This window comes from Ziziphus jujuba, chromosome 7 (assembly GCF_031755915.1).
Source record: "Ziziphus jujuba cultivar Dongzao chromosome 7, ASM3175591v1".
Taxonomy (NCBI): domain Eukaryota; kingdom Viridiplantae; phylum Streptophyta; class Magnoliopsida; order Rosales; family Rhamnaceae; genus Ziziphus; species Ziziphus jujuba.
In genome coordinates, this window is record NC_083385.1 from 2,719,920 (window position 1) to 2,745,708 (window position 25,789).

The window sequence follows — 25,789 nt, forward strand, 5'->3', positions numbered from 1 at the left end:
TATATATATATATATATATATATATATATATATCTACAATTTTATCCCAAAAAAAAAAAAATTATATATAGATATCAACAATTTAGAAGAAAACAAAAGAGAATACTTTTTAATTAGAAAAAATAATTTGATTCCCACGATTCCCTCAAATGATTCAGACAAAACACTACAGTGAAGCTTACTTTCCGATTCTAGTTTGGGCAGCACCCGACACTTGTTATTGATTCTTCAATTAATTAAAATTTTGCTAGCATACTGAATATCAATACATTGATAGTCAGTTTTTTTTTTTTTTTTACTTATTAAAATCAGCAGAAATTAAGCAAAAGACGATGGCAGGTGTCAACCGGTGTACTTAATAAATCAACTATAAAATTGAGTATCTATATTCTATAATATCAATAACAAAGATGCATAACAGCGTAGAAGCAGAGATATTGCCTTCCCCAGTTTCCAGAGTTCCGAATAGAATCAGAATTTTGATTTTTTTTTTATTTTTTTTTTATTTTTTTTTTTTTGCCACTATCTATCAACTCAAATAATAATAATAGTTTATCCAAAAAAAAAATTCCAATAATAATTAAATCGATTTGGGATCAGATTTTACTTACCAACCATTTTGGTTTAATATTGTTCTCAACACGCAACGTGGCTTGAACCAATGCATTTCATGCCTCATAGAGAGAGAAGGATGCTAATGAAACTAATAAATAAACAAAGAAAGCAAAAGAAACAAGTGGGAAAGGAGAATAGAATTTGAACCATCTATCAACAAACACGTTTGATGAACCTAAGAACCGCATACATGTCACACCATATGTACCATTTAACCTTCAAAGTAACCCATTTTTAATACATAAAATGAATCCCACCCAATTTTATTTTTTTTGTATGCTCAAGCCTCAATGTTGGAAAGTGTTGGAAATTCTAGGCCCCGAAGTGCAGGTGTGCTGTCCAAATCCTCTTTTGAGAACAATGGTAAGAACCAAAGAGCCTTCTTTGTCCCAAAAACCTTAAAAGGGAAGAACAGTGCATTGTAAGAGATAAGACCATTAATGGGGCCTGAAGGAATAACGCTTTGCATAGGACTTAGATTTTAAACAGCGGGTTGTGACACATTTCTATTGAAAACTACCTGCTCAAAATTCTTCTTCCTGCCCAAGTCATACTTCCACCTAACTCCTCTCTTCTTCTCATAAACCTAACAAATTTCTTTTCAGGTGGTCAAAACCTTTTTTTCTTGTAAACTCTTTACAACAAAAATATGGCAGGCCACAGCACAGCACTGCAAAGGAAACATATCAAAATCCCAAATGACTTACCTCTATTGATGTGGTGTTACTCAACAGAAGGGATGCGTGCATAACAATGAAACAAAGCAGACTCAAAGTGAAGGCTAGATTAAGAACTGCATCAAGTTACACAACCATTTAGAAACTTTGAAGGATTTAAAGCAGAACAAAGTACGGGAGATGAACAGGATGAGATAGGTGGACTATTTACCGAAAGCTAAAAAAATTATTGCAAGACTGCCCGGAGAGGTCGAATGATTCTTGGCATCACCAAAGAATTTGACAAAACGAGGCAGCAAAATTAATGTATCCATTGACGTCTCTAGGAATGTATATAGCTTTGAAAAAAGAAATAAAAACTGAAAGTTAAAATATGATAAAAAAAATATTGACAAGAAACTCTCAAGAAACAGTATAAACAAGAGAAGAACCACTTACCCTATTGACGTATAATTGATATACACTTTTAGGTGGTCTGTACTTTATGATTTAGTTGCTTTAATAAGATTTCAGAACCAAACAGCTCAATCACTTAAACTGTCCAATTTTTAGAAGGATTTTCTTTCTTTTTAACAAGTAGCTGTCCGATTATCAAATTAATGAGGAAAGATAATATGAACTTACCAAGAAAAGAAGAAAAAACTTGTAGTTGCAAGCTCCAACGCAATTCACCACCCAAACACAATGGTGATCCATCTTAAGTACACATCTTTGACCTCCAAAAACCATAAACAGAAAATTTTAGTTACTTATTTTGTGACCTCAATATTCAGCCTGACATTTCAATGTTTATCAGCTATGCAGAAGCAGCTTTCCAAACAAGTGAAACATATATAAAGCAAATACGAAAATAATAACGTAGAAAAACATTTTGTTGATAATAGCTATATTCTCATACAAAGGATAACAATACAAAACTGGAAAGTATCATCAAATAAATGGCGCCCCAAAAGAACGGAAAAGAGTAAAGAAAAGAAAAAGGCACTTGTATAATTTTAGAAATAGTAACCTCAGATACATTCCCTGTCATGATGAAGCATGCAGATAGAAAATGACAGTCAACGATAGGAGAACTTGAAAACGAAAATATTTTGCCCGAGCCAAATTGACAAGCAAGTTTACTTACAAACAGAGCAATGATGGCAACGTGGTGGTTTTCCATTCTGGCATCGACTACAATAACCTACGGGTGGTCTCATTTCTAGTACGTCTGAAGCTGAAGCCTCAGTTGCTACATGATCTGAAAGGGACATAGAGCTACCAGCCTCCAAATTTTCTTCCTCCAATACAGGTTTCCAATTTTCAGGTACAGAACCAGGGTCCTTGAAGACTACCATTAAATAGCTCCATAATAAAAGTATAAGCTGCAAAACAGAATGCAGCTTTAGCATGCAGTAACCAATAATATTAATAATGGCTAATCTCAGGGTAACACCTTTTCAAAATGATCATATTACTTGTACTGTTGTACAGTCGTACTAATGCTAAACTTGTGGCTTTCTCAGAATCCATAACATCAAAATTCAAAACCCGGAATATATCCAAGCGACATATCCCATCTTTACACATTAAGATTAATTAATATACCAGAAAAGTTAAACATATTGACTATTATTTCAATACATGTTATTCAAACAAGGACATACTTACTGAGATTGTATAATTGTATTATTGATTATAGAGGTAACAAAAAAAGACCTTTACTTGTTGAACCGCCGTTCAACTCACAGCTGAGAAAGGAATGGCTCTCAACGTCAAGTAAGTGGTTAAAAAAAAAAATGGCATTTTTCGTCGCACTGAGATCTAATACGAAGCAACTTGGCTCAAATTTTCAAAATTTCTCTCATTTTCATTCCCTTTGCAATTTCATTAGTAATTACTAACCATATAAGAGAATGTTTATCACATTCCTAACATCATGAAAGTTAACCACTTTAGCCAAATTACCACTATTTGGGAATGCAATTACTCAACTCAAAAAAAAAAAAACACTGAGCAAAATGAAATTAAGAGAAAGAAAAGGTAAGTGCAAAAGATATGCAGAATTACCAAAATATGAAAGACTATGATAATAGAGAAGGCAAAGAAGGAGTGAAGACCACCGCGGAGCAACTGTGGGCCCCAGGTGAGGACGACAACGGCGTAGTAAGAGACTGCAATTATAGCGGCGACCAAGATGATCATGCAGTAGCCCAAGGCCTTGAGCCCCGAACAAAACTTGAACAGGTTCATCTCCATCCGAGGTTGGACTCTGCGGCCTATCCCGATTCTAATTTGGGGGATGATTGGCCCTCTTGGTCGCCGCGGGAACAGGCGTTTCCAGATGTCCGACGCCAGGTTTAAGTTTATTCTCGGTTCGGTTGGGATTTTGGGATTCCAATTGGATTTGGATTTGGATTTGAATGCTTTACTGGGTTTCCTTTTGCGAGTTGAGTTTGGCACGCTCCTTCACTTGCGATTCGTGTCCAACTCAACTCGGTTGCTTTTGGCTTTTTCTTTCAATTGTTACGAGGTTTTAGTTGTAATTTGCAAGCCACCATTTTCTAACCCAATTATTTTTAAAGATTTCATTGGCAGTTTTCTTTAGAAAGAGTAGAGAAGAGCAAAGGTGGGTGGTTATTGAGCGTTTGTGTCATTACTTATTAAACTTTTAAGCAAAGTCTATCAACATCCAATTAATTTAAAAACAAAAAAAAAAAAAAATCCAATTAATTTATAAAAATTCAAATTATATGTAATGTAAATTATGATTTAAATATACAAGATGCAACTATATCTGAATAAAAATCAATAAATAAAATTAAAACTGAAAACCTGAAATTATGTTGTTGTCTAATAAAATTGGACTGCATTGAAAAAAAAAAAATCTAAATCTAATTTCTCTTGCTTAAAATGTTTAGAAAAAGATATATATAGATATATACACAATAATGCTATGTATTAAAAACTTCTTTAAAATTTTAAAATAAATAATAAAGCATTCGAAATGGTCATCGTTAATGAATGTAAAATTAATAATGCTCTATAATTATGGATGTAAATACTAATAAAATAATACTAATTTGTTAGTCATTAAAATTTTGATTAATTAAATCTAAAATTATCCATATATATATATATATATATATATATATATATATATATATATATAGACATAAAAGAAGAATATATTTTGCTTTTCATGGGTTATGGATTATATTTGGGTATCTTAACATAGTGACATTTCTAGACACCTCGTGTCGCGGACATCCATCCAAAAGATATTTTTCTACTCCCTAAAATTGCTTTCAGAAATTGTCGTCACACTTACCCACTTGCAGCCTGCTTATACTGGTACACCGCCTTCTCTCTCTCTCTCTCTCTATGGACTTTCTTATTTGTTTCTCTCTTCCAGTCTAGTCTATTATGCTTACTTTCCTTTAAAGCTGGGCTTTAATTTCAGCTTGGTTTTTTTTCTTATACTTTTATTTTCACCGTGTGCTGCTGGGGACATTAGGGTTAGGGTTTGTGTCTATAAGCCGCAAGAAGAGAGGGAAAAAAAAAAAAAAAAAAAAAGATGCAGCAGCCACCGCAGATGATCCCTGTGATGCCTTCATTTCCGCCCACTAACATCACTACTGAGCAGATTCAGAAGGTACTGTTTTTCATTCCTTGTTCTCTGATTGTCTCTGTGTCTATATTCCTCTTTTTTTTTTTTCTTTTTTTTTTTTTTGGCATTTATGGGTATTGCACAGGGGTTTTGTATTTGTGACTCTGTTCATTTGAATAGCCTTTGTTGGTTTCTTGAACTAATTAGCCATTTTAAGTATGTTGGACTATTTATGGGTTTGTGTTTGAAAAATGGTTTGTCATGTGTTCCTGAATATGTATAAACTGGCAAGCATAAAAAGAAAGGAAAGAGGATTAGCTTGATGCCAGATATAAACCGTTTCATGAATTGAGAAAATTCAGTTTCTTTCACCAAGGAATCTTTGAAAGACTGATGATCGCATCCAAAGATCTCTCCTTTTACAAATATAAGCCCTTTAGATGGGAAGACACAACAAGTGGGGGGAAAAGAAATTAGCGCTTGATATTAAGATTGAACTTAGAAAAGGGCTGTACTTTCCCCATCTAGATTATGACTGAGATTGTTTAGGTAGCAATTAATTGTCTACAAGAATTAGGATTAATGCTGGTGTTGAATATTCATGACGTACATAACAGCCAGGCAGCAGTTGGTTTAATGACTGCTCACTTCTGACTTCTCAAAGGAGGGATGTAGTTAATGTTGTGTTGGGAGTGTTTGACTATGTAAGGTTAGGATCAATTATCTAAATCATTTAACATTAAAAGCTTCTGATACATAAAACTAATGTAATTATGATTGCATCGAATTGATCGCATACAATGTAGTCCTGAGCATATAGCATTTAGTATCCTCCATAAACAGGAATTTGGATAAATGAAGATATATTGTTCTATAATGACAAAACTTGGATTTGGATGCTTTATGTTTTCACTATACCTCAGTGCTAAATTTGTATATCCAGCTTGAGTGTCAGTTGATTCTTTTAGCACATGATAGACTATTACATGATGTGTAGGCATAATCAGATATATTTGTGTGTGTTTATTTTTGTGGTATGATGCAGTACCTCGATGAGAACAAAAAGTTGATTTTGGCCATATTGGACAATCAAAACCTTGGAAAACTTGCTGAGTGTGCGCAGTAAGTGACTTCTTCCTCCTCCTACTTATGTAATTAATTTTCTGTACACGTTTGTTTTGAGGTGCATCACCAAGTCCAACTTTATGTAGGTCTGCAATCTGTACAGTTAGTTATGTTGTTGGCTTGTCAGCATTTTTGCTGTATATTTTGCATTGGTTTGGTTTAATAAAGATGCTAAGACATCTCGTGAATTTTAAATTCTTAATTGCTTCACTTTGCTTCCCTTTTGGCTTCCAGATCAATTATATTAGATTCATGGTTACCGATGGTACACATAAAGGATTCTTCTGAAAGTTTGCATTTTCTTGTGTGTCTGTTTGTGAATGACAAACTATCACTTGGAAGTTGGATATGTTATAGTCGATGTCCTTGTACTTGATTTATGTAATTGTTTTACTAGTGCAAATGACATCACGTGATAAAGTAGTATGTCGGAACACTGAGCATGGGCTTTTTATAAGTTCTAAATGACTCTAAAATGCCAAATGCATTTTACGTAGTATTGGATATTTATCTTGAATTATTTTATTAAAGTATCTCTATTATGAATCAATTTGGATGAAACACTATTACATGCTCCTAATATCTAGTATGATATAAGAATTATTACTTTATCATGCAATTCATTTTAGGTAATTTATAAATGAAGTAAATATTTCCTTGCGTGATCAGAATAATGAATTTAAAGACATTTACAAACAGTGAACTCTCTGTTTGCATACAAATGATTTGATTTACAAAATGAAAATTTGATGATTAGGTACCAAGCTCAGCTTCAAAAGAATTTAATGTATTTAGCAGCAATTGCTGATGCCCAACCACAGGCACCGACAATGCCTCCCCAGGTTTGTAGTAAGAGTCACTGGTGAATTTTCCAAGACACCCATTCACTCTGTCTGATAATAAATGCATCTTCCAGATGGCCCCACATCCTGGTATGCAACAGGGAGGATATTATATGCAACATCCACAGGCAGCAGCAATGGCTCAGCAACAAGGCCTTTTCCCCCCAAAGATGCCAATGCAGTTTAGTAACCCCCATCAAATACAGGATCCTCAACAGCAATTGCATCAGCAGCAACAAGCAGCAATGCAAGGACAAATGGGAATGAGACCTGCAGGGACCAACAATGGCATGCATCCCATGCAGCATACTGATACAACTATTGGTGCTGGTGTTAGTGGCGGCCCTACTTCAACTTTAGGCCCAAATGGAGGAAACAAGCCAGACGTCTCTGAGGCTGGAGCAGCTGGTGCTGATGGCCAGGGGAACTCAGCTGCTGGGCATGGCAGTGGTGATGGGGAGGAGGCAAAATGACATGATCCTTTGAATCTACGTTCCACATTGATGCATGTGGCTGTTAATAGTAGTTTCCTTTTTCTTTTCTTTTTTTTCTTTTTTTTTATATTTTATAAATTCGTTTTCTCGTTTTTCTACAGCATCTTTTATGCTATGCTAATCTTTGATAGATTGAGCAAAGAACCAAAGTTTACTTTGTTTTTAGTCTTTAGGACATTAGATAGGATAGTTGTGTTGTGTCTTTTGGCATGCAATGGATTCTGTTATCAAGGATGGTTTAGTTGTTGAGGGAAGAGGTGGAAGCTTGTTCTGTCAATTGGAAACTTATAAATGTGTGGGGGCATTCATTAAGTTATAGTCCCGCATTTCCATCATATGTTTTTGTTGCTTGTGTTTTCTGGGAAAGTGGTACGCAAATTCTGTGGAAACTGAACACAGGTGAACTTAAGACGATCGAGATTGAGCAGTTTTGATTACGTGAAATGCATTAATCTTCATTAGATTAGATGCATTATACACATCTCCATTGCAAATCTTTTGTCGTCTCTCTTAGAGAGAGAGAGAGAGAGAGAGAGAGAGAGAGAACAAATTTATGGCTGATAATGGTATTGTCAAGTGCAGTAAAGAGAGATGGACTTTGCAAATTAAGAATTTTCTTTAATCGTTAGCTGAAAAATAAAATAAACGAAGAGTAACGCTAAAATGGGAAAATAAATCAGCTAAAGTGACCGATGTTTCTTTGTAATGAGAATTTATTTTCTTTGACATAGTTGTAATGAGATGCGGACAAGTGCCTGCCGTTGTTTTCTTTTTTCAGGTAAAAATAAATAAATAAAAAATTAATAAAAAATTCCGACAGTAGCTGTAAACATGGATTCCTCTCCCATGCATAAAAAGTCAAAATATTTGAATTAAGTAATTAAAAAAATTTGGATGACATTGTCCAAAAATAATAACATAGAATGACATCATATAAAATTGACACAAATAAAGAATTAAAGCAGATGGCGCAAGCTTCCTATCTTGATTGCGAGAGATGAACCAAATTTATAGGTTTGAAATAATTAAGCAAATAAAAAGAAAGAAAGAAAAATCCTGCACCATTCATAGAAACAAGAAAGTTTACATTCAAAAGCATATCATGGAGGCCTCTAAATTGTGTATTTATCCATTATAATTCCATGACGTATTCTGGTCATTTTCACCGCGACAACCAGATCCAGTAGTAATTCCCCAGCCCACGCAACTAGACCCATCCTCTCTCTCTCTCTCTCTCTCTCTCGGCGACTACTCCTCGTTCTCTTGGCTCTCTCTGCGTAGTTTTTTTTTTTTAACCTTTTTCTTCCTCTTTTTCTATGTAGTCTAGTTGTTCGCATAACCCACTTACTCTAAAGCAGGCTCTCTATTTCTTTTATCTTCTCTCACAGAAATTCTTACCCAAGAAAACTACAGCATGAAAGAAGAGCAACACAACCTTCATCAACAACACCACCAAAAGAAAGCCATTGCGTTTAGACCCATTGCATATGTCTTCCTCTTATTGCTCACCTACACCTTGGGCTACTTCTCTTCTTCCTCTTTTTGTTCTTCTCCTCCTCCTCCTTCCTCAAACCCATCAATCCAACAGTTCGCTAATCTTCCCAACCAACTCGACCACTTCCGAGTCACCACCCACTGCGGCGACCCGGTCCCATCGGAAGTCGTCAGGAAAACCATCCTCGACCGCGTATTCAACTCCACGTCGCCATACGACAGCTTCCCCCCTGCTTATGTTAGAAACCTCCTCCTTCCCAAGCGAATCAAAGGGTGGGGCTCCAACGGCGCAGTCTTCCTGCACCTCATCCAGAAAGTCAGGCCCAAGACCATCATCGAGGTGGGCACGTTTCTGGGGGCGTCGGCCATTCACATGGCCAAGTTGACCCGCCAACTTGGACTCGAGACACAGATCATCTGCGTCGACGACTTCCGAGGCTGGCCCGGGTTTCGCGACATCTTCAAGGACATCGTTATGGTAAACGGCGACGTGTTGTTGCTGCAGCAGTTCATGCAGAACGTAGTTTATCACAATGCAACGGAGTCGATTTTACCCGTGCCGTTTACAAGCTCGGCGGTGCTTGAGAAGCTGTGCGACTGGGGCATATTGGGGGATTTGATCGAAGTGGATGCGGGTCATGATTTTAACTCGGCCTGGGCCGATATTAACCGGGCCTACCGTCTTCTGAGGCCTGGTGGGGTGCTTTTCGGCCATGATTACTTCACTGCAGCCGATAATAGAGGAGTAAGAAGAGCAGTGACTCTATTTGGTCGCATTCATGGTCTCAAAATTAAACTTGATGGCCAACATTGGGTCATAGACTCCTCATAATGTAAATTCCTTTTTTTTTTCCAAATTTATAGATGAAGTTTTCAAATGTGCATTGTTACAATACAAATAATTAATATGTATTTTTCTTCTTCTATATATTGGGCAAGCATTACTAAATAGAATTTGATAATTTGATAAAATTAAGTTTGATGTGACATTTGGGTCATTTATTAGCTGTTTAATCGTTGAATTATTAGTAGAGGATTAGATTAAGTCAGAGATTAATATATTGTTCATAGAATATAACAGGTAGATTCCTTTCAATTTTGTTTGACATGTTTGTTGGCAAGTAGCGGTTACCATAAAATTCTTAGAATGGTTATCCTTAATTCTGGTGGGTGATTGAAAATTGGACGTCCTTCCGAGAAACCCACGTTTACGTCGCATAGCGGTCTATGATCTTATTTTAAATATAATCCACCCAAAGAAACCTTAATTGAGACTATGAATATGATTAACTATGTTATAAAATGAAAGGGTTAGATAAACCAAGATATTTGATAAATATTTTGAATAAATCATCTTAACTATTAAGTTAGTATATTCAATAATTGATAAGAATTGAAAATTTATAAATAGTTATCACCACAATTTGTACAATTATTAAATTTAAATATTTAATGGATAAAATATATTTTTCATAAATCTTTGTCAGATAAATTTATATATGGAATCTGTCCCAATATCCCAATATGTAATATGCTTTTCTTTTTTTTCTTTTTTTTTTTTTTTTTCGTTTTGCTAAATGAAAAACTAAAAGAAAAGCGTCTTGCTGTTAATATACAAAGCCAAAAAAAAAATTAAAAAAAAAATTTGCTGTTAATTTATATTACATGATTAGGATATTAATTTTTCTCCTACCAAAAGAAATTTTTGTCCAAAACTATTCGGGACAGCATCACTTTTGCGTAATAGAACAATTACTTATAATATGTTCCGTAACGGCATTCCAAATGATCTAGACAGATTTTCCCATATTAGAGAATGATTAATCAAAATATAATCAATAGATCTATTTATTATTATTATTATTATTTTTCTTTTACGAAATAGGTCTATTTATTACTTAATATTAGTTGTTATTTTCTGTTAATATCTACCTAGCAAGGAATCTAACCATACTAACAATTAAACGGGAAGGAATTGATGTCCTTCTACGAGATTTGGCTTCAATGGATTAATTTATTGAAAAAAATACACAAAAATATTAAATTTATTTTTGAAAAAAAAAAAAAAGATTTGAAGCTCAATATATATATATACATATATCTTTTGCTTAGGCCCAGATTTTTTCGATAAATCTGTAAACCAAGATTTGGTTTAGTTTCCCTATGCAAGAGAGATTGATACATGGTTCAAAATTCCAAATGCCTTTTTTTTTTTTTTCCCCTGATGGACAAGATACCAAATGTTTAAAGTTTATAACCTAATTTGGTTCTACATTCAAAAGCTTGAACTTGTAAGAATATTGGTACTGGATTGTGGTTTAATACATTATACACACCTCTCTTGACAAATCTTTTGTTAGTTATAAGATAGAGAAATAAATTTAGGGTCTCTTTGGTATGATTAACATTAAAAAATAAAAGAAATATAATTTAAATTAATTTTATGGTACTATTTATAATTTTTAAATAAAAAAATGATTTAATTTAGGTAAGTCTTTGGTCTATTGATTTTTTGGGGGAAAAAAAAGAAAAAAGGTGTTAAATTAGATAACTACTTTTCTAATAATTTTTAAGGAAACTTCATCTGATTATTTATTATATCAGTATCAAAATTCTATATATATTAATCCAAATATCCAAAAGAAACTTTATTTGTTATTATTTATTTATAAACTAAGTAAAACAAGTTAGATTAAATAACTTATTCTACGTATCTATGTTTTAAATTATTTTATATTAATATTATTATATAATTAAGACAATATCAAATATTAAATTAATCAAAATCAATCTCGAACTTAATTGATTTCACAATCCAAAGGAACATTACTAAAATGATCTTCAATCAATGAACGTGTCGGCAGCATGCATGATCAGGTGGAACCAGAATTATGAGCTTCAACACAAGCAGAGGTCAAAACTGCATGTATGCAGATTGCAGATGAAGGCCCATATGGAGATCTGAAACATCGATCAAGACCAAAAACAAAACCTAGCAAAGACTCTTAAGTGCGTTTCCAATCCTGCGCCAATATAGTGCAAAAACTAACAATTTCGTGCCACTTTACTCTAACCATGCATCATCTTGATTTTGATTGAAGTTAATAGTATTGCTAAATTTGATGCAACACTGTTTATGCATCACATTACTGTTCATTGTTTTTTTAAAAAAATTATTTAACTTTTTAAATTTTACAAAACGATCCCAATATTTTAACAATATTATAATTTTTTTACCTCAAATATACAAAATCAATTACTTTTTAGTACCAAAATATAAAAATCTTGCGTTTTCTCCCGTATATATAATTAATATTTTTAATTCTATATGGAATAAAATTAATATGAAAATAATAAGAAATGTTAATTACAATATAAAAAAAGTTAATATTAAAATTTCTAATAACATTAATTAAAATCACATAATATATACAATTGATGAATTAAGATAAAAAGTTGGAAATTAAAAAATATATATATATAAAAATAGATAAACAAATAACATAAAAATAGTATTTGTTTCTTTGAAATTGTGTAATTGGTTGGGGGGAAAAAAAAATACTATTTGATGTAATTTTTACACTATTTAATATAAAATTTGTGATGAGTTGGATGCTTTAAGGATCAAGAAGAAGAAGAAAAACCCATGAATGAAATCTGGAAGCCACACTCATAGAGCTAATAAATTAACAAATCTATCTCTGAAAATAATTTCCAAAACCTAAAACTCAAATCCATAATCCGATTTTGTTTCGCTAGATCTGTAATATTGCCAAAATTAAGAATGGGTTTTCAGAAATGGAGATTAGGTGTGAGAAAACGGAGGTGACAGATCTGAAATTGCCGGACACGAAGAGCTGATAATGGGTCGCAGCCGTTCGAAAAATGGAAGATAGAGAAAATAAAAATAATCCCAAGTTCCGAACTAATTCGAAGTTCCGGATTACTTATCCACCCCTTCATAATGCAGTAATTAAAGAGAGATGGACTTGGCAAATTAAGAATTTTCTTAATTAATCATTAGAGGAAACGCGAACGAAAGTAACACTAAATTGGAAAAATAAAATAAAAAAGTGATCGAAGTGGCAACATTTCATTGTAATGAGAATTTATTTTCTTTGACATAGTTGTAATGAGATGCGGACATGGATATATGTCCATTGTTGTTTTCCTTTAGCAAGAAAAGTAAAAGGAAAATGTGCAACAATATAACTTGGATGACTTTATCACCCAAAAAAATAATAATAATAATAACAAACTTAGAATGACATTACTAAAGAGACACAAATCTAGAATTAAAGCAGATGGCTCACGCTTCACATCTTGATGGCGAGAGATGAACCAAATTTACAGGTTTGAAATAATTATGCATAAAAGAAAGAAAAATCTCTCACCATCCTAAAAAAAAACCAAAATGTTTATATTCAAAAGCATATCATGGAGACCTCTAAATTGTGTATCTATCTATCGTAATCCCACGACGATTTTTTGGGTCATTTTCACTGCAACATCCTTTCTTGCTGTAAGCCAATATATTGTAATCTTTTCTCTTGCTCTTTTTCTTTATATATAGTCTAATTGTTCACATAACCTACTATAAGGCAGGCAGGTTCATTCATCGAAAAAAGAAAAAATTTAAAAGAGATACAAATACAAATACTATAAGCAGGTTCTCCCTCTTCTTTTTTTGTTTTTTTTTTTAAAAAAAAATTCTCTCTCCCAGAAACTCTTACCCGAAGGAAAAAAAAAAAAAAAAAAAAAGAAGAGAAAATAAAAAACAACATGAAAGAAGAGAAAAACAACCTTCATTACAACCACCCAAAGAAAGCTAAAGTGGTGGGCTTTAGACTGGTTAGACCCATTGCAATTTTCAGCCTGCTATTCCTCACCTTCTCCTTGGGCTACTTCTCTTCCAACTCTTTTTCTACTCAACCTTCTTATTCCTCAGACCCATTAGTCCAAGATGCGGCTAATTTTCCCGAATACTTCCGAGTCACCAGCAAATGCGGCGACCCGATTCCTTCGGACGCCGTCCGGCAAACCATCCTCGACGGAGTTTTTAACTCCATTTCACCATACGACAACTTCCCTCCCCCGTATGTTGGAAACCGCCTGCGTCCCGTTAAAATCAGAGGATGGGGCTCCCGCGGAGCAGTCTTCGAGAATCTCATCCGGAAAGTCAGGCCCAGGACCATCATCGAGGTGGGCTCATTTCTTGGTGCGTCGGCCATTCACATGGCCCAGTTAACCCGCCAACTTGGGCTAGAGACCCAAATCATTTGTGTGGACGACTTCCGAGGCTGGCCCGGGTTTCTTGACAGCTTCAAGGACATTGGGATGGTAAACGGCGACGTGTTGTTGCTGCAACAGTTCATGCAGAACGTAGTGTATCACAATGCAACGGAGTCGATTTTACCTGTGCCGTTTACGAGCGGGGCGGTCCTTGAGAAGCTGTGCGAATGGGGCATATTCGGGGATTTGATCGAAGTGGATGCGGGTCATGATTTTCACTCAGCATGGGTCGATATAATCCGGGCCCATCGTATTCTGAGGCCCGGTGGGGTACTTTTCGGCCACGATTACTTCAATAAAGCCGATAATTATGGAGTGAGAAGAGCGGTGATTCTCTTTGCTCGGGTTCATGGTCTCAAAATTCGAGCTGATGGCCAACATTGGGTCATTGACTCCTCGTGAAGTAAACTCACTCTAAATTCATAGTTCCAAGTTTTCAAAATGTGCACGATGGTAAATAAAGAGCAACTCGTTTGCCTTTTTTTTTCTTCTTTCTTTTTTTTTTTTCTTGTTTTTTCCCTATTGAAGTTGCTTTTTGTTTGTTTGATTTTTTTTTTATTTATTGAAGTTGTTTTTTGGCTTTTTTTTTTTTTCTATTGAATTGTACGTTGTTTATTTATTTCGATTGCTTGTTAACATATCTATAATCTGAGGAAGAAAAAAAAAAAAAAACAAACAAACAAACAAATGAGACACAATTTGGAATGGTAATGGTTTTTTTTTTAATTTCTTTTACATTTACGGTTAATTAATATATCTAACATACTCTAGCTAGTGTAAATTGATGCCAATAATTAATTGAGTAAACAAAATATATACAATTTAATGGAAAAAGAAAAACAACACAAAAACCAAACATAACGGCACATGTAATTTTTCGTTTACAATTTCGGTAAAATATTCCATTTTTTCATTCCTTTATATATTGGGCAACCATTGCTAAATACAACTAGGATATATTTGGTGTATAAAATAAATATTCCTTTGAAATAGAAATAGTTAATTATGAGAATACAAAAAAGAAAAATAAATAATAATTTTTATTTGTATGTTTGGTAAAAATATTGATTTGAAGTTAAAGTATCAGTTTTTATAAATATTTTTTATTTTAATAATATTCAAATTTGATAAAAATTCAAAACAATATTAAATTTTATATTTATTTATATATTTTTAGTATGTGATAATAAATATAATTTTTTTAAATTTTTTTAAATTGAAATATAGAAATATAAATTATGAAACTTTAAAAATGAAATGCTATTTTGAAAATATATCTCTTCATATAAAATAATTATTTTTAAATTTAAAAATTTATCAAATATAAAAAAATAAATTCATAAAATAAATATTATATTTCTATATTTATTTCATAAATAAACTCTTAAATATAATAAAATTTGATGTGATAATTGAGTCATTTATTAGCTGTTTAATCATTGAATTATTAGCTAGGAATATTATAAATTCAGAGATCAATTGTTTATTGAAGACCACAAATAGATTCCATTTAATATTTTTTTCATATTGATTCTTTTTAATTTTGCTTCACATGTTTGTTGATAAGTATCGGTTATGATGGAACTATATGGAATTTAGGATGGTTATCCTTAATTTTAGTAGGCAATTTTCAACTGGGCATCCATTCAAGAAAGCCACGTTTGGGGGGAAGAAATTAATAGAGGTGAAGGAATTGATGTCCTTCTACGTGATTTGGCTTCAATGGATCACATTACTGAAAAAAATGCAAAATAAGATACTAATAAATTTAAAAATTGAAACTCATTAACATTTTCCAATTTTGTAAATTAGGGTTTGGACTAGTTTAAATTCCAAATGTTTATATTTTATTTCCAGGAGTTGATATTATTTCAGAATGTGGGGCCCATAAAGAGACAGGTGCATTATACGGACAAGCCAACTCAGCATCTAATGTGATCTGGGCCCAGATAGTCCAGGACTTGAATTTTTATGTTTTATTTTTTATTTTTTATTTTTATTCTTTTGGGGGTTTGTTTAGATATGACCCTTATCTCTACCATCTTTATCAAAAAAAAAGAAAAAAAAAAAAGACCCTTATCTCTACCATGTTAAAAAATATAAAATAAAATAAATAAAGAATTATGGTCCATACATAAAAAGCCATGGGTTTTTCAGTTATCCAACAGTCACACATACTCCACTCATGTTTTGGACAGCTACATGAATCAATGAATCTACTTTGTACGCACCTTCATATATTTAATCACGTGACTATTTCAATCTAAAAGGAAAAACATAGATTTTGTCGTATTATAGCCATGTAGTCGGTCAGTCTACTGTTTACATAGACACGTAATTGGCGACTTTATTATTTATTTATTTTATTTATTTTAGACAAATAGGGATGGACATGAATTAGATTGGTTTGATTTTGGATCAAAATATAATATAATTTATATATATCAATTTTTCTAATTGATAATCTAAATTAAATTATTAAAATATTAAATTTAAACCAAATCAAATTATTTATGATCGATTTGATTTGGATTGGTTGATCGATTTGAAACTTACTAATTTATAAATATATAATATAAATAAACAAATTTTCAAATATAAAATATAAATAATAAATTATAATTATCCAAACCTAAAAACAATTAGAATACTATAACATAGTCTACAATAGAAAATAAAAAAGAAAATATAGCAAATGATACACATCATGTACTGATTAAATAGCAAATATTAATGTCATCATCTCACTCCTATAAAATTAAATTAAAATTGTTAGAACAAATAATGTAAAATATTACATTCGTCAAAATTCATTCACTCAATAATTAATGCACAATTCCTTTTTTTTTTTTTAAACCTTAAAACTTTGTTAAATCATAAGTCAATCAACGTGAACAGGTTCACTAATTTTAGTTGATTCTGTAAGCTCTATAAAGATTAAAACAATAAAATTATCAATAAATTATATTTAAATGTATATATATAAATAACAATTGGATACAATATATGTAGATATATATATATATATATGATGGGGATGTAAAAAAATATATATATTATGGTGATGGTGATGGACTGGTGGTGGGCGGCAACAAAGGTAAATGTTTAGTTTAGGATTACAACTTACAATTTAATTTGGAATTTGGGATATGAGGATGTAAAAAAAAAATATATATATATATATATATATATATATATATATATACATATATTAAAAATTAATATATAAAAATGGAAAAAAATATTAAAAATTAATATATAAAAATGAAAAAAATATTAAAATTAATATATAAAAATGAAAAAAAATAAAAAATATATAATTTTTTATTTATATAATATATTATTTGAATTGAATTGGATTTATATTTCCAATCCATACAATTTATAATATTTTGAACTCGATCAAATTCAATTGATGTAAAAATCCAATCCAAACCGTTAAAAATTGATTGGATTAAACAGGTTGAACATGTTGAATTGGATTTTATCCACCCCTACTAACAAAAATGCAGAACATAAAAATGTCAAAGAATTTATATAAAAAAAATTAAATTAAATTAAATTAAAAACAATGAGTATTCAATGAAAATCTGAAAGTGGTGTCTGTAAATTGGGGAATTAAATATGATGTTTTTGGCCATCCCTAATTTATCCAAAACAAAACATAATTATTAAAAAAAAAAAAAAACTAAAAACAAAACATGATTAAATGCTTGGGTACGAGATTTGCACACAAGATTTTCTCCCTTCTTAACGATAAAACTGTAATTTTGTTTGTCAGTTTACATTGTACTCGCTGCTGGTGGAATTTTAAGCGGCAAAGCGTGCGACGCGAGGAAGAGGGACAGTCCATTAATTCTAGTTCTCAAGTGTGAGGTAGTTCTACCCCATAATAGTAATACAACACAGACCCATATGGTATTTATTAATATTTAAATTTGTTTAATTCATTATTCTTATTGTTTGTATTTTTTTTTTTTTAATATTAAGACAAGTTAGTTAATGGATGGTTAACTTTGAAACAAGATAATAATCTGTTATCATATTAAAAGGGTATTTTGATCATATATTTCATATTTTATTGTATTTTTTATTACTTGTTGACACTGTTTAATATTATTTTATTAGATGTAATATTTATAATTCATATATTTAATATTTAATTTTGCAAATATAATTATTATGTTATAATTTTTTTTGTATCGCTAACTCTTAATTATAAATAATTTTGTATTGATAATGTTCATTATTTTGTATATAATTTTTTATTTTACTTAAAATTAAATTTTGAAATTGAGTTTGCTGGATGTAAGGATTGTTAACAGGTTATATAATCATTTTTTTCTCTAAAAAAAAAAAAAAAAAACTATAAGTTATTGAAACAGAACCTTTTTTTTTTTTTTTTTTTTTTGGTGAATAAGAAACAGAACTTGAATCTATGTATTTTAACACGAGAGATTAATCAACCGTATTTGAACGAAACGTTGTTCAATGCATTGTCAGGTCTAGATATAGTGATGTGAACAAATGCAATAGTCAAATACCATTAATATAGTTTGGTTCTTTTTTTTTTTCTTTTTTTTTTTTTTTGTGAAATATACTTTTGAGTCCTGTCCTTATGAATTTGTCCAATTAATTTACTTCAGGTGACGTAAGAGCTGACGTGTTTTTCCTTTTTTTTTTTCCTGCTTGTACTGTTAATATATATATATACATAAAAATATATATATATAAAAAAAAAAATCTGAATGCCGTAGAATTAATTATTAATTCCGCATATATGTTGAATTCAACTTATGCACACGCATGCTTAATTTTCTTTTTAAAATTAAGAAATTACATGATGATGAAATATGCACAGTCATAAAGGAAAATACAAAAAAAAAAAAAAAAAAGTCATATAAATTTGATAGAAGTTTCCAAAGGAGACAATATATGATTAATGTCCAAATATACATGCCATGCATAGAACATGTAAAATGCTTGCAAATTAACTTGGTCCGTTTAAAGTCAAGAAAAGACAAGGGGAAAAGAATCTTTCATTAATTTCCAAAACCACGTTCAAAGCACTCCCTGTTCTTAGACAATTCAGATTATGGAAGTAGTGAATGCAACTACTAGCCGCTGCATCATGCATGAATGGATTGAAATCGTGTAAATAACTCCAACATAAAACCAATTGCAATACCAAAACATACCCTTGGGCTATATTTGGGATACGCAAATTTGTACCGCATCAAGTTAATCCACTTCAATGGGATTAATCAATAATGTTATAATTAAATAAATGAAATATCTAATTAAGTTTTATTCGATCGTCAAAGGAGTCAATGTTTTATTGACGTGGATGACTTCTATTGATGTAATCCAATATTATACATACACATGTGGTAAAGAAGCTACCTATGGCAGGAAATTACGATCTTATCCTTTTATTTATTATTATTAATGTCAAATGAAATTGATACACGGGTAATGGATGAATGAGATTGTAGGTTAAAACAATTTATTTTTCCTTTCAAATGGAAACGTGTTGTAATGATAAAAAAATATAATAAAATAAAATCCACTATCTTTTTTTTTTTGTTTTTTTTTTTGTTTTTTTATGATACAACGGTAATGGATGAATGAGATTATAGGTTAAAATAATTTAGGCCATTATGTTTTTTGTTTTCAGTTCTCAAAATATTATTTTAAAAATAAATTATTTTTATTTAGTTTTTGAAAACTTGACCTTTAATGTTTAAAAACAATTTTTTTAAATTAAAAAACAAAAAATAGAAAAAATTATTTTAATATTTTTTAAATTTTATTTTTTAAATTTATTTTAAAAAACTAACAACCAAATAAATAATATTTTAATTTAAAAATAATTTTTTATTTTATAAAACAGAAAACTATTTTAAAACCTAATACTCAATCAGATGATTATTTTTCCCTCCAAATGGAAACATGTTGTAATGATTAAAAAAAAAAAAAAAATCTACTATCTTTTTTTCTTTTGTGTTTTTTTTGGCTGAATCTTCCAAATTTCCCCACTAAATTTATCCACAAACATGCAGAATCGGATGGATTTTATCTTTCTATTTTATATTTATATTTTGGGTCACCACAAACAAGAACCTTAAAATGAAATGCATAAAAAACACATTTTCGCAGTGCTCATTATTAGAGTAGGCAGTGGTGGGGTCCCAGATTCTCTTGTCCCAAATGACCATATACCATTTCATTTCGTCCACAAAAGGAGGAGCATGGATTGGATATTTTAGGCCAAGAAGAAAAAAATAAAGTAACGGAGACAACAAAAGCTAAAACTATGCCTAGTCGTCCAACAATTTGCCCTTTCACCAGCATATTTGTAGTTTTTCAACACAAACGTGCATGAATTAATATTTATATATACATATATATTAAGGTTTTTGTGTCTTTTCATCAATCGTACTGTGCCATAGACATAGGGAGCAGAAACAAACCATGTACAAATTTTTACTTCTACTTGTTCATTATTTAAGGCTCAAAAATACAACAACAGCACAGCTTCTAACTATTATCTCCATAGTTACAATATTAATTTGAAATAAAGGGGGAAAAAAAAAAAAGGAATAAATGAAAAACCGAAAACGAGAAGCTTAGTTGAAATTTAAGAAATTAAAACAAACCGTTCACGATGAGCTTAAAAAAAGAAAAAAAATTAAAAATTAAAAGCCCATTGATCTGTTCTTACTGATCTAATCTTCTAAGAATAGCAGCTTTGAGGGCGTCTTCGTTTCTCATTCCTTCAGGGACTTTGACGACAATGTCCTGAAGCATGAGGTCATTGATGCTTGAAACGCTGGCATGGTGGACTCGGAATTCCAGGTCACGTAAAGCACCCATTAGGCGTGCGGATGGGTGGTTCACATTCTCAGATTGAACCCTGATCATGGCGTCCGTACCTACAACCTTAACCTCCACTTCGAGTGCAAACCCTGCAGCAGCAGCGGCGGCTGAATTAGGCCTGGCTGCCTGGTCCACGGAAGTGGTGGTACTCTGGTTGTCCAAGTTGTCGGCCGTCTCCAGCTTCACCTTCTTGGACTCCCTCTGCAGCTGCGATTCCAAATCGTCGATCTTCGTCTTGAGCTCGTTGATGTACGACACGGCGTCCGATAACAACGACGACTTGTCCATCCTCGACACGTTAGGAACGACGGCTCGAAGGGCGTAGAAGCGATGGTTGAGCTTCTCGCGTCGCTGGCGCTCGGCCTCCACGTGGTTCAAGGGGGTGTCTCGGCCCAGCCCGGGCTTACGGCCTCTTTTCTTTGGAGTCTTCTTTTCGGCCGTCACTGCTGCCATTAAGGGACAGTCAGAATCGGAATGCTCCGAGTCCACATAAGATGAAGTTTGTCCCCCGGGGGGTTTCCCACCTTCTTTCTTCTTATTATTATTATGATTGTTATTATTCCTCTTCTTCATCATCATGAAATTCAAATTATTCACTGTATCTGCTTTGTTATCGTCCTGAGAATTATCCTCCTCTTGAACTCCGGCGATGATGCCGATATCCGCAAATGAAATATTTCGGTTGAGAAACTGAATAGGTGCGCTGCTTGGGTTGGGCTGTTCCGGTGCCAAGCCAATGAGATCCGACCCGAATAGAGACTTGGCCTGCTGGACTAAACCCCAGTTCTCCCCAATGATATCGGAGGAGCCCATCTCGACAACACCAGAAGAGGTTGGGATGCAGATCAAAGTCTGAATGCCATGCATTTGGGCCTCTTTAGCCCTCTCGCAGTTGTACAACTGAAGGTCATGGCCGCCGGTCAACCACACCAGAGAACCGGAGCTGAAGGCCTTGCCAGGAACTCCATCGCCGATGGAGAAAGAGCGGGTGAGGGACATTACGTAGAACCACTCGGCGTCGGTGACATCGCCATTCATAGCGATGTTCTCGATGTCCGGGTTGGTGTCGCCGATGAGAGACTGGATGCTCTTCAGGATCTTTCGGCGCTCCGAATGGAGACCCGAGATGGGGTAGTGGTTGCTGGTGGTAGAGTGATTAAGCCTGGGAGATGTGCTGTCCTTGTGGCCTTGGAAATGGCCGTCTCCCCAACCTAAAATGAGTCGGCCATTGTCGTCGTTTGAGGCCTGCCAGAATATGGCATAGGACCACCAATCGGGCTGGCTCTGTACTACGAATTGAAGCCTCTGCTGAAGGGTAGGTGGGGTTTCTTGGGACAAAGAGACCAGTGAAGAAGATGAAGATGGTGAAATTATTAGCTCCTCCATTTAATATTTCCTAGATTGCAAACGCAGGGGAAGACCAAGGAATCGGGATCGATGAGAATATGTATATATATATATATATATATATAAATGAGGAAAATAGTTTAATTTTGAGAGATTATATTTAGTACTTTTAATTTTTTCAAATAAAGTTGAAGGTTAGGACTTTAAGAGCAGAAATACTTGCCAAAAACCATTAAGTCATTGGCATGATAAGAGTGGGAGTGACAGAGAAGTCTGCACCCAAAAATAAATAGCAAGGGCAAGGGAAAGGAGTTTTGGTAGCCAGAGAGACAGAGATTGAGAGAGAGAGAGAGAGAGAGAAAGAGTGTGGGAAAAAAGAGGAGTGGAAGGTAATCAGAAAAACAGAGGGAGGGGAACGGGGTGTATATGCGGGAGGTTGAGTTTGGTGGGTGTTGGTGGGTTCCAGAATGGCTTAATAGGTGGTCACTATTGGGCACCACTAGCACGTGAAATGAAAGCGAGAGCCTCTGTGACTGATTGGGTGCCTCAGCCCCTTCTCGGGTCACTGTCTTTTACGTCAATATTATTTACTTATATTTATACAAATATTATAATAAATTAATGAATGAACGAATTCCTGAAATTAATAATGATACAAAGTTTCAAGGCTGAGAAAGGGCTAGGCTAGTGACCAATCGGGGAAAAGGGGACACGTGGTGCAATTTCGTTATTATGTGTCTCTTCTCCGTTTTCTCTTTCTTTACTACATTATTATTAATTATTATTATTTATTATCATTCACTTTAACATCCCCTCCCTCTTCCTCGCCCTCACCACCTCCTCTTATCTTTTTCTCTGCTCCACTCTTACCGCTCATTCAGACCTTTCCGTGCAATCATTTCTTAACTTCTTCAGAATTTTCCCCTTTCTATTTCTTTTTCTTTTAAATTTTCTCGACTCCATATTACTACTTTCTTTTTTTGCTTTGGAAAATAATAATAATAAAAATCCGAGTAGTTATGTAGCAAATGAACTGGACAAAATTTATTTTGATCTATCTATCTGCTTTTCTTGGCTTTCTTTCAGTTATGTCCTTAAAGTTGCATTTGTCAACTTGAGCCAAACTAAAAGGGATGGGCATTGATATCAAATTTGAATTCATAAGTGTGTTTATGTATTCTTTATAGTAGTAGTCTATCAATAATTATATATCCACCAGAATCGAGTTATATTTTTAATATGAAAATTTTTTAAATTATTGAATTATATTAAACATTACAGTCTAAAATTATATTTATTAATTATTAAATTTTGATAATGATTATTTTTTAATTTATTATATTATTTAATTTAAATTTTTTATAATTTAAAAATTATAAAAAATTTAATATTAAAATCATCAAATCAATTTTAATATGAATCTACCTAATTTTGTGTATATATATATATATATATATTAAATTCACTGCTCATTTTCCCACATTCATACAAAACAATGAATAATCAAGTGATTGTATAAATATGAATTTTCATAGTTAATCACAACTCGATATAAAACTACTTATACTTAAACATATCTTTATAATAAAGTTCCATCCATAAAAGAAATTACAAAATTAATTAGTTACAACAAGTACTTGAACTGAGACATGCGAAGGGATAATCCACAGAGAGAAATTAAGAATCTCTCAAAATTAGCAAAACGGATAATATTAGGTAATGGACGAGTAAAAATTGATGATACATATGCAGCGATGAATTCCATGTGCATGCCAAAAGTATATATGGAATCTATATGTAAATTATTTCCATGAAAAAATTATGCAAGGTCGGTGTCTGGAGAAAGCTCAAGTACTTTCTTATGCTCTTTGCTTACCGGCATGACCGTATCTCATATGTACATAAACCCAACAAATAATGCAAGAATGGCATCCCACAGCCATTAATATATTCGATAAGCTGTGTACGACTTCTTCATATCAGTATATATTATATATATATATATATATATATTAATTAATTAAGTAATTGTTGGTTATTGTATATTGAAAATTAATGAATTAGATTTGATGATGCTTGCGCATCTAGTCAAAAAAAATATTATTTATCTATGCTGTCATTTAAACAGTTTAATCATATAATTTAATTGGTCCACTAGAAAACCATATCTCTTTATGTCCATTTCTGATTGGTTTCTTTTCTAGTTAAATAATATAGGGAAGTTATCCCATTTCAATGTTTTTATTGCCGTTATTAAATTAATTTGTAGGATGTGCATTGTGCAAGGGAGAGTATAGTTCACAATTGAAAAGTTCGCTTTTATGATTATAGATTAATTTGACCATCAGTTATTTAATTACAACCTTCTACAAGTCTAGTTAATGCTGCGAATATAATATATATATATATATAATATAATATAATATAGCTAGAGAATTAGCTAGCTGCTTTGCTATTAGAGGAATTAATTAATTAGCAATTAGTGCAGCAAATAGTTTGTGCAAAGCAGATGATGAGGAGCTCATCTGTATATATTAATATATTATCATCATCAGAGAGATTTAATGGAATGTGGGCAATGACTTTGCCATCAGACAGCTCTATGATCCTGCCAACTCAACTACCTTTCCCTCTTCAAGATATAAATCGATCCTCGTGTTTTTTACCATACAAAAATTGGGAAAAATTAATATAATATAATATATATATATATGTATTTATATATATATATATATATAGATATATATATATTTATTTATTAAATAAAAAAAAAAGAGTTAAAAGGGACAGGGAAGAAGGATGAAGGAAGCTCAAAAATATTCTCACAGCATCTCACATGCCCATCCCTGTATGCATGATTGGAAGGAGTCCAAAAACGTTGTGGATAATACTTCCAAAGAACATAAGTACGTCTATCAGGTACCCCTTAATTCAGCTGTTTATGTGCAGGAAACAGAACAGCCGCTTAAATTTAGAAAAAAAAAAAAAATATATATATATATATATATATACATACATATATAATTATGTTTTCATTTAATTTGTGAATTAGTACTTAAAAATCCGTGGTTTTATTAGGAATAATGTTAATATACATTTTTTTAAATATGAAATGGAAATTTAAATTCATAATTGCCCATATATTTTGAAAAAACAATTGGCATTGCTGTAGGAAACAATCACTTTTATTGTTGGATTGTTTAGATCGAAAATGTCGTTCTTTAATTTAATACCAAATATATAATTAATTGGGCATCGAGAATATGATAAAGTAACTCAAGCGTTTATTGTGAAATGAGAAAAATAGTTACAGATAACCGATGGAATCTTTTTAATTTTAAATGTTTTGTTCAGGAACCATTTTTTAAAAATTATACATACATATAAACAAATATATTTTGCTGAGAATATTATATATATATATATATATATTAG

The 25,789-nt window shown here is 32.2% G+C and overlaps 5 protein-coding genes across 6 annotated transcripts; 3 read left to right on the top strand and 2 right to left on the bottom strand.

Annotated features, from left to right (window-relative positions):
* Positions 1-723: 723 nt before the first annotated feature.
* On the bottom strand, positions 724-3,841 carry LOC107408793 (probable protein S-acyltransferase 12). Of its 2 annotated transcripts, none has more exons than XM_025070121.3 (7): positions 3,342-3,841; positions 2,419-2,656; positions 1,917-2,008; positions 1,504-1,630; positions 1,323-1,408; positions 1,136-1,212; positions 724-1,012 (listed from the first exon to the last, which is right to left on the bottom strand). In XM_025070121.3, the coding sequence occupies exons 1-7, from the start codon at positions 3,528-3,530 to the stop codon at positions 928-930; spliced, it is 894 nt and encodes a 297-aa protein (XP_024925889.3). In that variant the 5' UTR covers positions 3,531-3,841; the 3' UTR covers positions 724-927. The 2 variants fall into 2 exon arrangements, with proteins under 2 accessions (XP_024925889.3, XP_015871890.3); XM_016016404.4 differs by having other exon boundaries at positions 1,136-1,201; positions 3,342-3,835.
* A 631-nt stretch (positions 3,842-4,472) lies between these two features.
* Positions 4,473-7,677, top strand: LOC112490332 (GRF1-interacting factor 3). Its single transcript, XM_048479430.2, has 5 exons — positions 4,473-4,625; positions 4,789-4,926; positions 5,927-6,003; positions 6,764-6,848; positions 6,923-7,677. Exons 2-5 carry the CDS (start codon positions 4,849-4,851, stop codon positions 7,319-7,321), a joined length of 639 nt encoding a protein of 212 aa, XP_048335387.1. The 5' UTR covers positions 4,473-4,625; positions 4,789-4,848; the 3' UTR covers positions 7,322-7,677.
* A 596-nt stretch (positions 7,678-8,273) lies between these two features.
* LOC125423843 (uncharacterized) lies at positions 8,274-9,823 on the top strand. Its single transcript, XM_048479429.2, has one exon. The coding sequence runs from the start codon at positions 8,757-8,759 to the stop codon at positions 9,666-9,668; it is 912 nt and encodes a 303-aa protein (XP_048335386.2). The 5' UTR covers positions 8,274-8,756; the 3' UTR covers positions 9,669-9,823.
* A 3,610-nt stretch (positions 9,824-13,433) lies between these two features.
* On the top strand, positions 13,434-14,619 carry LOC107407666 (uncharacterized). Its single transcript, XM_016014974.4, has one exon. The coding sequence runs from the start codon at positions 13,619-13,621 to the stop codon at positions 14,528-14,530; it is 912 nt and encodes a 303-aa protein (XP_015870460.2). The 5' UTR covers positions 13,434-13,618; the 3' UTR covers positions 14,531-14,619.
* A 5,986-nt stretch (positions 14,620-20,605) lies between these two features.
* LOC125423667 (transcription factor MYC2) lies at positions 20,606-22,792 on the bottom strand. Its single transcript, XM_048478458.2, has one exon. The coding sequence runs from the start codon at positions 22,391-22,393 to the stop codon at positions 20,849-20,851; it is 1,545 nt and encodes a 514-aa protein (XP_048334415.2). The 5' UTR covers positions 22,394-22,792; the 3' UTR covers positions 20,606-20,848.
* Between the last annotated feature and the right edge of the window lie 2,997 nt (positions 22,793-25,789).